This window comes from Paracoccidioides brasiliensis (assembly GCF_000150735.1).
Source record: "Paracoccidioides brasiliensis Pb18 unplaced genomic scaffold supercont2.11, whole genome shotgun sequence".
NCBI classification, from domain to species: Eukaryota; Fungi; Ascomycota; class Eurotiomycetes; order Onygenales; family Ajellomycetaceae; genus Paracoccidioides; species Paracoccidioides brasiliensis.
In genome coordinates this window covers 393,113-408,607 of record NW_011371368.1, presented here as the reverse complement: position 1 = coordinate 408,607, position 15,495 = coordinate 393,113, and the positions used below count along the sequence as shown (strand labels likewise).

The 15,495-nt window shown below is 39.9% G+C and overlaps 5 protein-coding genes across 5 annotated transcripts; 2 read left to right on the top strand and 3 right to left on the bottom strand.

The window, feature by feature from the left end:
* Positions 1-1,125: 1,125 nt before the first annotated feature.
* PADG_12293 (uncharacterized protein) lies at positions 1,126-1,329 on the bottom strand (the record flags this gene model as incomplete). The annotated part of the gene is made up of 1 exon (XM_010764633.1): positions 1,126-1,329. The coding sequence occupies one exon, from the start codon at positions 1,327-1,329 to the stop codon at positions 1,126-1,128; it is 204 nt and encodes a 67-aa protein (XP_010762935.1).
* A 1,329-nt stretch (positions 1,330-2,658) lies between these two features.
* PADG_07372 (uncharacterized protein) lies at positions 2,659-3,054 on the bottom strand (the record flags this gene model as incomplete). Its single annotated transcript, XM_010764524.1, has 1 exon — positions 2,659-3,054. The coding sequence occupies one exon, from the start codon at positions 3,052-3,054 to the stop codon at positions 2,659-2,661; it is 396 nt and encodes a 131-aa protein (XP_010762826.1).
* A 751-nt stretch (positions 3,055-3,805) lies between these two features.
* Positions 3,806-5,240, top strand: PADG_07371 (uncharacterized protein; the record flags this gene model as incomplete). The annotated part of the gene is made up of 4 exons (XM_010764400.1): positions 3,806-3,956; positions 4,175-4,254; positions 4,357-4,379; positions 4,784-5,240. 4 exons carry the CDS (start codon positions 3,806-3,808, stop codon positions 5,238-5,240), a joined length of 711 nt encoding a protein of 236 aa, XP_010762702.1.
* A 1,825-nt stretch (positions 5,241-7,065) lies between these two features.
* On the bottom strand, positions 7,066-8,895 carry PADG_07370 (uncharacterized protein; the record flags this gene model as incomplete). The annotated part of the gene is made up of 2 exons (XM_010764523.1): positions 7,066-7,357; positions 7,439-8,895. The coding sequence occupies 2 exons, from the start codon at positions 8,893-8,895 to the stop codon at positions 7,066-7,068; spliced, it is 1,749 nt and encodes a 582-aa protein (XP_010762825.1).
* Positions 8,896-9,300: 405 nt separating this feature from the next.
* Positions 9,301-11,075, top strand: PADG_07369 (uncharacterized protein; the record flags this gene model as incomplete). Its single annotated transcript, XM_010764399.1, has 6 exons — positions 9,301-9,481; positions 9,563-9,650; positions 9,727-9,825; positions 9,910-10,141; positions 10,235-10,512; positions 10,652-11,075. 6 exons carry the CDS (start codon positions 9,301-9,303, stop codon positions 11,073-11,075), a joined length of 1,302 nt encoding a protein of 433 aa, XP_010762701.1.
* Positions 11,076-15,495: the final 4,420 nt, after the last annotated feature.

Here is a 15,495-nt window from a genome sequence, read left to right as displayed (position 1 = left end):
ATCCCAGTTTCTTGGGACATCCCACCCTCAGTCGTTGGAAACTTTCAAAGCTATATATACTCTCGGACAGATACTCATTCCACATTTCCTTGGAGAACCCGTTATCTGCAATGGTGTTACATCATAGATCATGGTCTTGGCTTTGGTGGCTCTTCTATAATCATGACATACGACTCATGGAATGTGTATCAGTAAAGATGCTGTCTGCACGAAGAACCGCTAGCAGTCGTAAGGATAAACCTCTCCAGTTCACCATTGAAACATGATCTAAATTGTGTTGGATGCCAGTTTATTTCATCCCTGCTCGATCAATTCCCCTGAATAAGCATCATTGAGCTTGACTGATAGAGCCTGCTAGCTACAGCGTAGCATATAATACCCCAAGAAGAACAGTGCCAACTCTACGCTTCAGCAAGATGTTGCAAACCCAATGCCACCCGGCTCCTCGTGAGATTGTCATATTTTCACGCGAATGGCTTTTGCCACAGATGGAGGTGAAAATATAATACATGGCTATATCCCACCGTTTCTATCGGTTTTTGTTGGAGTTGGGGCAACAAGACACCAGAGGATATGCTGAGAGAGAGCATGACGCCAGAGCCGTTGCAAAGAGACCGATGGCAGAGCATCTCTTGACATCCGAGCATATGGCTAAGTGTGCGATGCAAGTGTGGGAGAGACCGAGGCAGTGAAAAATCTCTTGAGCGGTGATAACGTAGAAACAGCGTTAGACTGACTGCTTTATTGCATCATGACATCTATCCCCAGAGCAGATTGAAAATCACCGCTACCTCCATGCACGCCATATTTGATCCAGAATGTCCTGGGCGGATTTAAACAAAAGCAACAGGCTCTGAACTTCAATGATTTCTCTTACTATCCGTTGAGAATCTGCTGGAACGGGCCCCATGTAAGCACCATTATACACCGTAAGAAACCGTATCCACATAGGGTTCGTAACGGAACAGTATGTTGTTGACCACAGGGCAGTGTGGAGGCATGAATCTCTACTGCGTTTCTAAAAAAGACCTTTTTCTTGTTACTGGTCCTAACCAATAGTTAGTTATTATGATTACCCTAAAATAGGGCAACAAAATTTTCCTATGTGTTGAACTGTTAATCTACCTACTTAGCTTTCAAATGCCATATTATACGTTTTCCCAAAAGCGCGAATGAGACCCGTAAACCTGTCTGCAGACCTGAAAACACGATATTTTGTGCATCACAGCCACAATCGATTGGTAGGCAGTTCATACCACTCCGATTGTCCTCAAGATCCCAAGAACCGCGCTTTTCTAGACTTTCGCAGGCCCGTCTCAGACCACCCATAGTTCCTGGCTTACCGAAAAGCTTTGGTAACGTGGGCGTTTATTACAGATCCTGGAACTCTATGCTGGATAGGCCCAATATTTACGCACGCGTGACCACGTGAGAAACTACGTCTGCCTGGCAAAAAAAGTTAACGGTATTCTAGCGATCCACACCACTGGTAGTAATAGGCTCTTCTCTCGATCAAAATATTAGAGAGACTGACTGAAGACTCCACAGGTCAAATATTTAACTGCACCAGGTAACTCCAGCGTTATTCTCTGACTTGCGAACTGTCTTCTGTTTTGCGTCCTAGCACGATTTATGGTTGGGTGGCGGGAGGGAAGAGGAATTGATAACTAGCTAAATCGGCGCTCTCAAGGTTTGCAGTAACTATTAGTTTAACCAGTTCTAAATTCTAATACTGAAGAATAACCATCTTAAGATCCGCCCGGAATCGATCAGTTCCAAGGTTTGAAGCAGATACTCTCAGATCAAGATCCTTTCATGCCATTTCCGGTCCAACTAAAGCAGCTTGCACCGACACCTCTCCAGGTCTAGCTGTGCGAGGGACCCACAGCTGCCAACCGGCTCCGATAGGATCAGAGCCGGCAGCTAAAACAGCCAAAAAAGACTCGCTCAAACCTTGGTAGCTGTCTTTGGGAGTCTTGGTTCAAGGTGGTTGGCGGAGATGCGCAGGCCATCCTCACCATAGCTCGCTCACTCTCCGCTAACCGCCAACCCTATCCGATCTAATTGTTGAACCTGTTCCTGATGCACACGATTGATTCAAGAGACACACGCAGAATTCCCCAACTTAACTAAATCTCCCTGACCCGTCTTTTCTTGGGTGTGTTTTTCTCTTTTTCGTCTTCACACCCACCAACCTCTCTCCGCGTGTTGCCAGCTTCTGATTTAACGTAATTTACATGTATACATACATATAGTTATTTTATATATTTCGTTGCCATTTCCTCCTCCTCCTCCTCCTCCTTCTCCAAATTCCTGTCATCTCTTGTCTCTTCCATCTGCAGCATCTCTCGCGACATATTTTCCTATCCCTCCTGTTGTCTCACCGGTGGCCAGGTGACCAATTGCTGCTGGCGTTTTGCTCCGTGGTTGATATTAACATCTCACTATATTCCCACACGGAACACACCGCTCTCTCGCATCAGCCGTCCCAGCTGTCCATATTTTCCTTACCGTGGTGCTTATTCTCCGTTCCTGGTACTCGTCCTCCCCCATTCCCATCAACATATCTCTCTACCGATTTGCCCTCCGCTTGCCACCGTCACCAATACCGAAGCTCGTTTCTCTTAACCATCCGCAATCAGCATCATTACCGCCAACCTAGCTCAACACTCCACTTTTCACGTCAACCCCAGTCCCTCCCCACCAATTCCCATTCGCAGGCCAGAAAAACAACGTGATCAAAACCTCCTGCATCCCGTCCCACTCCGCCAATCGAGTTTCCCCAATTGCTGCCAGTGTGCTGCTGACAACCCTGACAATAATTCCAAGGTGCCCGCGCTCTCCTGCCCTATCCTGGGAATCCTCTCGTCTCCTCGCCCCTCCTGATCTGCGACTCCAGAACACCCTGGATCCTTGTCCTGGTCGTGGCGTTGTCCTTCCTGCGCTACCCGTAACGCGCATGCATTTTGCTGATTCCGTGACCCTCGTCCTAAACGTGCTGTCTGTCGCGGGAGGCCGCAGCTGAGGGTCCAGTTTTGTTCCTGAAGGTGGCATTGCAGTCGGAAAGCATAAATAAACCTTCTCTCTGCGTGTGTATGTGTATGTGTGTGTGTGTGTGTGTGTTTGTGTGTGTGTGTGTGTGTGTGTGCCTGGTCTGGTTTATCTGGTTATCCGGTTAGACTTCCCAGCGGAGGTTTACGAAGCTGGTAGGAGACTGCGTCTTTTCCCTCTCCTTCGTTCTGCATCACTCCGATATCTGAAAGAGAATTCCCCGTGGACAAGACGAATTCATCATCAAACCTGAGGCAGTCAGTCACTCCAAGTAGGGATATTTTTTCCCGTCTCGATTCAATTGCCAACAATTCGGGCACTTGCTACATGACGAGACAAGGATTCAAAGAAGAATTCAGCGTAAAGAAGCAAATCTGACCGGGTTGTCTTGGGAATCTTGTTCTCTCTCTCACTACTTTTGCCCTCCACCAAAACTCCTCTGCTACCTTACCTGCTTGCTCCGCCACAAAACACGAATTTATCACAGGGTCAAAACAGCCAGCCGCCAGCCAGACAGTTTCCCCCAGGCCTTTTTTTATTGCGATCAATTTTCCTTTCTTTTTTCTTTCTCCGAGATATTATTCCCTTGCCCTCTCCCCAACGCTGGCACCACATACCTCCCACGCGATCCCAACTGGTCCTTGCGTGTCCTGGTAGTTCAGGAGCTGGCTTGTGCCCTTTGTCCCTTGGCTCTTATTATTATACCATCCGGCTACAAAAAAAATTATAGAATAATATCGTCTGCAAGATGACAATGACTCCGAGCTTGAGATTACAACCACGGTATGAAGCTCCCTTTATATTATCCGCCCGTCCCGCAATCCATCCTGTAAACTCTGGAAATGTGGCTGACGTTTGGCGCTTTACCTCAAGAAGAGAGTATCATATCGTGGTGCTTGGAGCTGGTATGAGGAAAACAAAATAGCATAGCCTTTCCCCCCCCCATGCAAGGAATATCAATTGCTGATACTGAGGACTGTTGATCACGTACAGGTGGTGTTGGAAAGAGCTGTCTAACAGGTATCTGCATCATCCCCTCTTCTCAATTTGCCCGCGATAACTCTATCCCGTTAAATCTATTGCATAAATAGTCGCATCTCTAACACTTTTCAATTCTCCATAGCTCAATTTGTCCAAAATGTTTGGATCGAAAGCTACGACCCTACAATTGAAGACTCATACCGAAAGATTGTTGATGTGGATGTGAGCGCAACACTGCAATATTTCCGGCATCTTCTGCGCATAGCCAGTTTTGTTAAAGCTCCTATTCACGTGCTTATTCTTATTCTTTCTTCTTGTATTTAGGGACGACAATGTATACTGGAGATGTACGTACCGGCATTTTAAACTACTCGGCCCCAAAGTCGAGATTCCCAATGAGGATTACCTCGAGAGGAGAGGAAAAGAGTCGAATATTGAATATAATCGCTTTTCATGCTCCAGAGGTGTATGGACGAACGGCTAATTTGACAGCTGTGCAGATTAGATACTGCGGGGACTGAACAATTCAGTGAGTGCCTTATCTACCTTTTTAAAATGCGGATTTTGCTCTAATTTCCCGTTTTCAGCTGCTATGAGGTAGATATTCCCTGCGCCCTTATACCAACTCCACGGGGTTCCTTCGCGAGCTCCATTCACCCCAAATAAACAATTGAGAATCAATACATCCCCAACTCCTTCGTATCAAACAACCAAATCTAACATTTTCTCCCCACCCCCTCTGCAACCCTAGAGAACTCTACATGAAACAAGGTCAGGGCTTCCTCCTCGTCTTCTCCATAACCTCCATGTCCTCCCTAAACGAACTCGCCGAACTCCGCGAACAAATAATCCGAATAAAAGACGACGAAAACGTCCCCATCGTCATTGTCGGAAATAAATCAGACCTCGAAGAAGATCGTGCCGTCTCGCGATCGCGTGCCTTCGCCCTTTCGCAGCAATGGGGAAACTCGCCATATTATGAAACCTCTGCCCGACGGCGTGCTAACGTTAACGAGGTCTTTGTTGATTTGTGTCGGCAAATTATCAGGAAGGACATACAGGCGAGTCAGGAGAGGAGCATGGAGCTGGCGATGAATGGGAGGAATGGCGGCGGCGTTGGTGGTGCGGACAGACACCGCCGACACCATGGCCGATTACGGAACCATCGGAGGAGAACGAAGGTAAAAGGGGACTGTGTGATTTTGTAGTTCCCCTTTTTTCGTTCTCTTTTACTCCTTTTTGGTTTCTCCTTTCCGATTCCACATTCCCTCTATTTTTCTTATGTTTGTTTCCTTTCTTTCCCCCTATATATGTGATACATAGTTTTCTACCCATTCTGTCCTGCTTTTCTATTTATTTAACGACTTATTTGGCTCCTTATTTTTATATTTCTTTTTATTTTTATTTTCTTCTTTTTATTTTCTTTTTTTCTTTTTTTTTTAATTTTTTATTTATTTTTGGCTACATGCTGGATTTTTCATACAGGTTTATCAAAAAAGAAAAAAGCAAATGGCAGGGTTTTCTTTTCTTTTCTTCTATTTGCTTCTGGTTTATGACTTTTCCACTTCGTTTTCCTATACATGTTTTTTGTTTTTTTCTCATTTGGTGCTTTCTATCTTTCCGACTTACTCCATGATCGATTGATGCGATCTGACGTCACATGAATGATTATATTTCGATTTACTGTATCCTTGACTTCTTTTGTGCTTCATATTTATTTTTCTTTTCTACCTTCCCTTTTCAACACATCATGATGTGATACGAGTGGAGAGTTTCCCTGTTCCAAATGAACGGAGAGGAGGGTTTTCTCGTTTCAGAAAATAAATTCCAAGTGCAAGACTAGAACCCAATGCCTGCCTGGCCCAAAACACGACAGTCTCTACGCTTGCGGAAACGGTAGCGTCGGTGTGTGAGTTACGTACCCATGATTGCATGTACGGAGGATGTCTCTTTTGTTGACGTTTCGTCTGGCCCCCAAAACTCCAACTGGCCCGTTATTGGCTTGAGTGTCCAAGACACGTTTGTTCTTGTGCCATTTTTCAACACAAGTAGGGGGAAAAGGATGCCGAATGGGGGCGTTAAAGACATTTTTTTTTTCCTAATTCTTTTTGATTACGTTTACACAGTTTATGTCTTCATCACAGGCGGTATTTTCTTTCCCTCAAACTCTGCAAGGGCAATGGATGACGATTTTTGCTAGCGCGTGAGAGAAGGGAGGCTTGGGAGAGATTCGATTTGGACTTGGAGCGGTGTGATTTATGATTGGATTTGAATATCTTCGTTGCACATCAGTTATTTTATTTTTATTTTTATTTTTGGCTTTGTTACATGATATGTTTGATATTTCTCGCAGGGATATCACTCCACCAGAACAAGAACGGGACAGGGATAATCGGCGCGGTCTCTTCAGAATTAGTTTTTGGATATATTACTTTTTCAAACTCATTTTCATTCTATGGAAATACAGGTTGCATCTCAAGTTGGCAGCCGGGAGCGGAGGGAGTTTACTGTGCCCAACTTTGGTAGCGTGCAACTCAAACACCAGAGTATAAACGAAATTTTGATGGGATGATTGTACCTTGATGATACACAATAAGTGTGAGAATCCATGTGACGCTGTAGGGAGAGAGTCCAGGTACAATCAGTGGAAGCCACATTAGAAGGAAACTATGATTTTGATCAATATTGAAATGAATATCTTTTGCTCACGAATATTACAAGTCACGAAACTCTCCACAGCCAACAAGTTGATCTCTGAACGTGGTTGGTTGTGAACTGTTAAGTTAGTTGATGAGAATAACTGCGATTAGATAACAAGGGAACAGCGGATATATATCATCCCAAAACACACACCCCCTATATATACTTTATTCTAGTTATAGGGTATGCGGAAGGAATATCATAAAACTATCTATCTAATTACGAACAAGAGTGTTTAAAAACAAAGGAAAATGAAATAAATGTAGGAAGCAGGGACATATCATCCTTATCCATCCGTAAGTTGTACTTATAATCTTGTCTAAACGAAAACAATTACATCCTAAATACACCAAACTTCGTCTTGACCTCTTCAACCCGGCCACCCAGTGCTGCCGCGAGACTCATCCCGAGCACCTTTCTCGTATGCGCTGGGGGGATCACACCATCATCCCACAGCCGTGCAGAAGAGAAAATAGACTCGGACTCCGCGTCAATACGAGCTTTCAGAGCCGGATCAGCCGTGCGACCAACCGCCTCCATGACGGAAGAGAGCTGTTCAGAGCCCATGACTCCGATCTTCGAGTTGGGCCACATGAAGAGGAAGCGTGGTGAGTAGGCGCGGCCACTGGTTAGACTGTTAGTCTGCAAATTTTATCAATGAAATGAGAGCCGCCTGGGGTAAGATTAGATCAAAACTAAGACATACCACATTCCATAGTTGCCCGCTCCAGCGCTAGCACCAAACACAACAGTGAACTTAGGAACGTCTGCACACGCCACGGCGGTCACGAGCTTAGCACCGTTCTTCGCAATGCCACCTTTCTCCGCATCAGCGCCAACCATAAATCCCGAAATATTCTGCAAGAAGATTAACGGGATATTGCGCTGGGCACAGAGCTCGATGAAGTGGGAACCCTTGAGTGAGGATTCGGAGAAGAGAATGCCATTGTTGGCGACAATGCCAACCTGCGTGCCGTAGATGCGCGCGAAGCCCGTGACGAGCGTGCTGCCATAGTCACGCTTGAATTCGGCAAACTCACTGCCGTCCACAATGCGGGCGATGACTTCGTGGGCGGGGATTTGGCGGCGTAGGTTCGTGCCGACGATTCCGGAGAGTTCGGAGGGATCGTAGAGGGGTTCTTTGATTTCCGAGGGTGTTGAGGTGGCTGGGAGCGAGAGGGTGGTTTTGGGCCAGTTAAGGTTTGATATCGATCTGCGGGCGAGGACGAGGGCATGCGCGTCGTCGACGGCGAGGTAATCTGTGACACCGGAGATGGAGCTGTGTAGACGTCCGCCACCAAGGTCTTCAGCGGATACAACCTCTCCTGTTGCGGCTTTTACTAGTGGTGGGCCCGCAAGGAAGATGGTTCCTTGGTTCTCGACGATGATGGATTCATCACTCATGGCGGGGACGTATGCTCCACCAGCAGTGCATGGTCCCATGACTACGGAGATCTGGGGGATGCCCATGGAACTCATTCTGGCCTGGTTAAAGAAGATTCGTCCGAAATGGTCTCTATCTGGGAACACGTCGGCTTGATGGGGAAGGTTGGCCCCTCCGGAGTCAACCAAGTAGATGCATGGTAGCTTGTTCTCCTGGGCAATTGCCTGTGCCCGCAGGTGTTTCTTGACCGTGATAGGATAATAGGTGCCTCCCTTGACAGTACTATCATTTGCCACAATCACACATGCAACTCCTTCGACAGTCCCAATGCCAGTGATGATACCACCCGACGGCACATCCTCGCCAGGGTAAACCTGGTGCCCTGCAAGCGGGGATAGCTCGAGGAACGAGGTTCCCGGGTCGATCAATGCTGTAACCCGATCCCGAGGGAGCATCTTGCCGCGAGCAATATGTTTTTCCCTTGCCTTCGGGGGGCCGCCTTTAGCAATTGTGGAATGCAGATCTGCCATCTTGGCCAGCAGCTCGTCCATTCGGGCGGCATTGTCCTTGAAATCTGCCGAGGAAGTGTCCACGGCCGTGGGGAGAACGGATATCGCTGACGCTTGATGTGCATGTGTGTAACTGGAAATTGATCTTGTCATCTGGCGGGGGGCAAATACTGCGCGGGTACCAGCTACTCGCAGTTGACGGGTGGATGCCAATGCGGTGCGAAGGCTGCGGAGGAGCATTGCGGAGGGAGCGCGGATTGAACCAGCCATAATGCAGGTTTTCAATCAATGGCACGGAAGAAGTTAGAATTAGATACACTGTGTCTATATCATGGCCAGTGCAAGGAGAATTAACCCCTAACACAATTATAACCCCTTTGCTGGGTATGTTAGGATATGTTGGCAGTCTGATGTTGGTGTGAAGTTCAGGTGTTGGTCTCGTTTCCACAATGTTTGACGCTTTCGTTTTATCAACGTGCCAGGGGGATTTGCGGGGTCCCGTGACCCGTAGCAACTACAGCCGACGGCAAGCGAAAAAGCTGGGGTTCGGGAGATGAAACGCCAATCCCATCCATTCCAGACATTCCCCGCTCTGTTCTGCTTTACTTGCTCACAACATATTTCTAGTTACCCCCATTGCAGCCAGGCTTCTCCTTTTCGATCGCTGGACCGACCATGGCTTCTTCCTGTCTCCCTCGTCTCCTTGGCTGCGCTTCCAGGACTCTCAACAGATCGCGAAGGCAGATTGTTCCGCCGACACAATGGCGGGCAGCGTCAACAAAACATCCACAAGGCTTCGTGCCACCAACAAATGCCGATCTGTTAGAATTGAGAGAGCGTGTGCAAGAATTCGCAAGTAGGATTACCATGTGACATGTTTGAGGAATTTAGCCCATTGAGGGAGAGAGACAGAGTCTAATGCTAGCATGCTACACAGGACGAGAGATTCCGGAAGAGGTTGCTGCCCGGACAGATCTTCAGAATAACTTCCCCGCTGAAATGTGGGGGAAGCTAGGAAAAGCAGGGTATGTTACTATGAGGACACTTAACTGTTGTGATGAAGGTCTTGGCCAAATTTTTACTTTCTTTCTCGTCGCATAGATTCCTCGGTGTTACTGCGGATGAACAGTATGGCGGCCTCTCAATGGGCTACCAAGCCCACTGTGTGGTTTTGGAGGAAATCAGCCGAGCATCAGGTGCGTACATATCCGCCAGTTGTTGGGATACATAGTAGAATATCCGTTGATCATGTGCTATTTTTGTGAAATTTCGTGTAATAGGCAGCATTGGCCTATCCTACGCCGCCCACTCCCAGCTCTGTGTTAACCAGCTTTCCCTGAATGGAAATCCGGAGCAGAAAGCAAAGTTTCTGCCGAGTCTTATATCCGGAGAGAAGGTTGGAGCGCTGGCAATGTCAGAACATTCTGCGGGTTCAGACGTTGTCAGCATGAAGACAACTGCCAAGGCAGTGGATGGAGGTTATCTGCTCAACGGTACGAAGATGTGGATTACCAACGTGAGTCTCACCGTTCTATGCACTTAACCAGCATCCATGCATGATGGTCAGAAGAAATGTTGGAACATTAACGTTTCCTTCTCCATAATTCAGGGCCCTGATGCCGATTACATCGTTGTGTACGCCAAGACAAAACCTGACGCGGGCTCCAAGGGCATAACGGCATTTGTTGTAGAGAAAACTTTCAAAGGTTTCTCTTGTTCTCGGAAACTCGACAAGCTTGGCATGAGAGGTTCCAACACTGGCGAATTGATATTCGACGACGTATTCGTCCCACAGGAGAATGTGCTAGGAGAAGTCAACCGCGGCGTGAAGGTGCTGATGGAAGGGCTTGACTTGGAACGTCTTGTCCTTAGCGCAGGACCCCTCGGGTAAGAGGCCCCCACATCCAACATAGGGTTAAAGCAAGCGGGGAAGCGGGAAGCGGGAAGCGGGAAGCGGATCGAAAAATCCGGACCAATAGTGATAATCATATGCTAAGCACTTAAACCCCGATTCTCTTCTCTCTAGATTAATGCAAGCAGCCCTCGACCTCGTGCTGCCGTACACCCACACCCGCAAACAATTCGACGCCCCAATTGCCCACAACCAACTCATCCAAGGAAAACTCGCAGACATGTACACCAAACTCTCCGCCTCCCGCGCCTATACCTACACCACAGCCCGCCAGATCGATGACGCTGCTGCCTCGGATAGTGCAAGGAGCAACAATGCCATCCGTAAGCAGGACTGCGCAGGTGCCATCTTGTATGCGGCCGAGCGTGCGACGGAATGCGCACTTGATGCCATTCAGCTGATGGGCGGGAATGGATATGTTAATGAGATTCCTGCGGGGAGATTGCTACGGGACGCGAAATTGTATGAGATTGGTGCGGGAACGAGTGAGATTCGAAGGATGTTGATTGGGAGAGAGTTTAATAAGGAATACTCGTAGTTTCGTTGGATCTGGTTTAGAGCATCAGGTTTTATATACATATATATATCTTTTTTTTTTTTTTTTGTGTGTGTGTGTGTGTGGGTGGGGTGTGGGGCGGAATTAGGATTTTTGACTTTTTCTTCGACTAGCGATAATTGTGTATAATTATTATTTATATTATTCTTGACTCTATGCAGTTAGAGACTCTGATCGCCTGACTGGGTCCTAACACTAAAGATACACGATATATGTCATTCTTGATGAGGGGGTATCAACCTCGCCCGTTTAAATGTAAGTCTCACTGGAATATGATCACTCATCTTCCTCCTGACAACTTATCTTTATACAACAAACTTCACCACTGAGCAGCGTATTCTCTCTGAAAAACATCAAATATTTAATGTATTCAACAACCAACACACTTAAATATTGAAAGTATTAATAAATTAAGACTATCTAATAGTTGAATATATAGCTATTTATTAGGGCAACTGTGTATAATATGTTCAATAGTCTTTCAGCCACTGCAGTGTGATAAAACTCATTTGATGAAACATATCTTTAACCTAAGCTTCAATCTTCATATTAAGCTGTTGAACATGCTCATGAACTTTTTGTATAGATAGAATAGTATTTTGATCTAGATTAGCATGACTTCATGTCTTTTTCTTTGTCATTTACTTATTCTCTACTCATAAAATTTTGATTTCTTGATTATAAAAAATTTATATTTATAATTATTTATGCAATCTTCTCAAGATATTAAAAATGAGATATTAAGTTAATGTAATCAATCATCTATCAATTTATATCATCTACTAAATTACTCTCATTCAAATCATTCATATTTATTAAAAAAAATTCAGTATGTCAATCACTCTCACTAAAGAAACTTTTAAGCAGAAAGTTAAATTTTTATTAATCATTAAAGTTTATAAAACTTAGTAAATTATAAATATTAAAGCTGCTTTTAAGTTATATAACATTTTCTCTGATCTAAAAAATACATAATTAAATTACATATACAAATGCTAAATTAAATAATTGAAAACTAATCTTTAATTGAATAAATAATTTTCATGAATAAGATAAATGAGAGAAAATAGTCTTTCTGAATTATGATTATATGAAAAATAATCAATTTACTACTTATGAAGTATGATTTCTATACTTTTATTATTGTAGAAGAATGTTGAGTTAATAAATTTATATAATCATATTTTAAACTAAAGATAAATTCTTATGCAAATATAACTATCAATAAGCTCAGTGCAAGAATTCAAATATTTTATATAAAAAATTTGTTTTAAGAATTATATAATAAAGAAGTAAAATTATATCAAAAATATTTACAACTTTGATAAGGTTAAAAAGTAATTACTAAAGCTGAGAAAGATAACTAAGTTAATGTAATTCCTCATTAAGCAAAATTCTCCAAGTAAAAGATTAAATTAAATAATTATAATTTTCTAACTTATCTACTTCAATGCACAATTATTGCTATCAATTTCTAATAAAAGAGCAAGAAACTCTATAGAAGTAGAGGAAAGAATTGAACTCACAATATCTACTATTAAAAAGTAAGAAATAATCTCAACTGCTGAAGCTGCATACTTATTCAATGTTCTCTATACTACTTTATATTATTGATTGAAGGGCCAGTCTGCACATATGAATTTATGTGCAAATTTAACTAAGCTGACTGAGGCTGAAGAGAATTTGATAGTTGAATGAGTACTAGATTTATCTAAATAAAAATTACCTCTCTGATCAGTCTTTGCAGAGAATATAATCAATCATCTTCTTACTCAATGACAATTCATCTTTACTTCTCACTATGTTGACAAGAACTGGGTTACAAGACTGATTAAATACTGTACTAGAGCTTCAATATCACTATATCAAACACTATAATCATAAGTGAGCAAAATATAAAGATAATAGGGTTATTCAAAAATAATTTAAGATTCTAAAGAATACTTTGACAGAGTATAGAATTTCAACTGAAGATATATACAACTTTGATAAGACTGACTTTGCAATAGAGATGTATGTCATCACTAAGATCATTACTAGTGCTGAGTGCTATGACTGGGAAAAGTTGCTACAGTATAAAAATTGTGAATAAGTTACTACAATTGAGTCTGTTAATATGTTAGACTGAGTTTTACCTTCATATATTATTCTAAAAGCTTAGAATCTTCAAGAAGATTAATTTGAAGACTTGTTAAATAACTGAAGACTTGATGTTAGTATCAATGACTGGACTACAAATGACATAGAGATGAAATGACTTACTAAATTATTTATCTCTATTGCTAATTCATATAGATTTGATACTTATATTCTTTTTATATTAGACAGATATAGTAGTTATTTTATCTCAAAATTTAATTAGCTTTATAAAAATAATAAAATTATTTCTCTCTGTATATCAGTATATTTATTTTATCTTCTACAGTCTCCAAATATTAATGTTTTTACTGTTTTAAAATAAGCATATAGAGATTTAGTGAAACAATATATGCCCTTTGAATTCAATACTATTAAGAAGAATAACTTCTTAGATGCCTATCCTGCAGTACATGCAAAGACCTTTAAGACTTAAAACATTTAAAATGACATTATAACTATTAGAATAATCTCAATTGAATCTGATCAGATTGTCCAGTAGCTATATATTCAGCTCTAAACTTCTATCCTCTCAAGTAGTTGATTTAACAACTTAAATTATCAAGGTCTATAAATATGAGATGATCAATACTACTATTATAAAGAGGTAATATTAGGATATATTCAACATCAATGAGATTGTAAAGTAAAAATAAAAGAGATCTAATCATTAAATTCAATCTGAAGAGGGTTTAACTAGGCAGAAAGCTTAGAATTTTGTTATTTCATTTACTAAGTCTGTTGATCAATCCGTCATTTAATCTTACAAGTCTCAGTCAGCAAACTTTTATCTGTGCTCAGAAGCTTTACAACAATATAGCAACTGCAACTTGTCTGATCATAAAAAAATAAGATATTTTAATTCTATTATTAATTAAATTAAATTAATTAGTTGTTATTAAATGTAGATATTTTAGATTAAAATCTAGTTAGTTGAGTTATAGTTATTTAATCTTTTACTTGATGAGAAATTTCACTTAGTGAGAAATTATATTAACTAGTTAATTAATTAATAAATTAATTTTTATATAATCAGAAAAAGTAAATAAAAAATTATGATTTAAGCAGTTAATACTATAAACTAAACTTTATCTCTTATAATTATAATAAAAAGCAAGTATCATCAATTCTCATAATATAAGTAAATTATTAAAAAATTGAATAATTGATATCAGTGAGAAAAGTTAGATTATAAATAAATTTAATTTAATATAATTATGAAAGATGCTCAATAAATCTATTAAAATTTATATAATTAATAAAAAAAAACTATTAATTCAAAATAAGTATATTAATTATATCATAATTAAATTTAATAACTTCTATTTAAATCACAGTATTATAATATATTATATATATTATTTCACTTTTTTGTTTACTATAGTTACTAGATGTAAGCTACTTTTTAATTAGTTATATAGTAACTAAATAAAAAATAAAACTAAAGTTATATATCTAATATCATATAATTTAAATAAAAATTTTTTATATTATATATTTAATTTTATACTTTTTTTCTTTAAAATAAATACATAAATTTTAATTTTTTTGAACTTTTAATATTTTGTGCAATGTGATTTAATTGAAACTATATAGTAATATAATTAAATATTATATAAAAAAAATTTTAATTCTATAAATTAAAATTTTATTTAACTAATGAATAAATGTTAGCTAATTATTTATAATTAACTAGTTAATTAATATTTATTATATCAATAAAGAAAAATATAGAGTTAAAAGTTATTAATATTAAAAAAATAAAAAAATAAAAAATATATTTATATATAACTAAGAAAAAAATTATATCTCAAAAATTTAATTAATATATAAAGGAAAAAATTAAAAATTTTAATTTAAAAATTAAAAAAAATAAAATCTTTAAATAAACAGTAAGTATAATATTTTTAAATATAATACTAAATAATATTAAAAAATTTAAATATTTATTTTATATAATTTTTTATATAGAAATACTTATGATTATTATTTATTTTAAAATTTTATTAAATAAAATAATAAAAAATAATTATTAAATTTTATTATTAATTAATAATAATAATAATATTATTAATATATATAATTAAAAGATAATATTTAATAAAAAAATTATATCTAATAATTTAAACTTTATTTTAGTAAAATTATTTTTTATAATTTTAATTTTTTTAATTAACTTTATATATATATATTATAATATTTTAAAAATAATAATATCTAATTATTATAAAATTAAAATATATAAATAATATATAAAAATAAATAA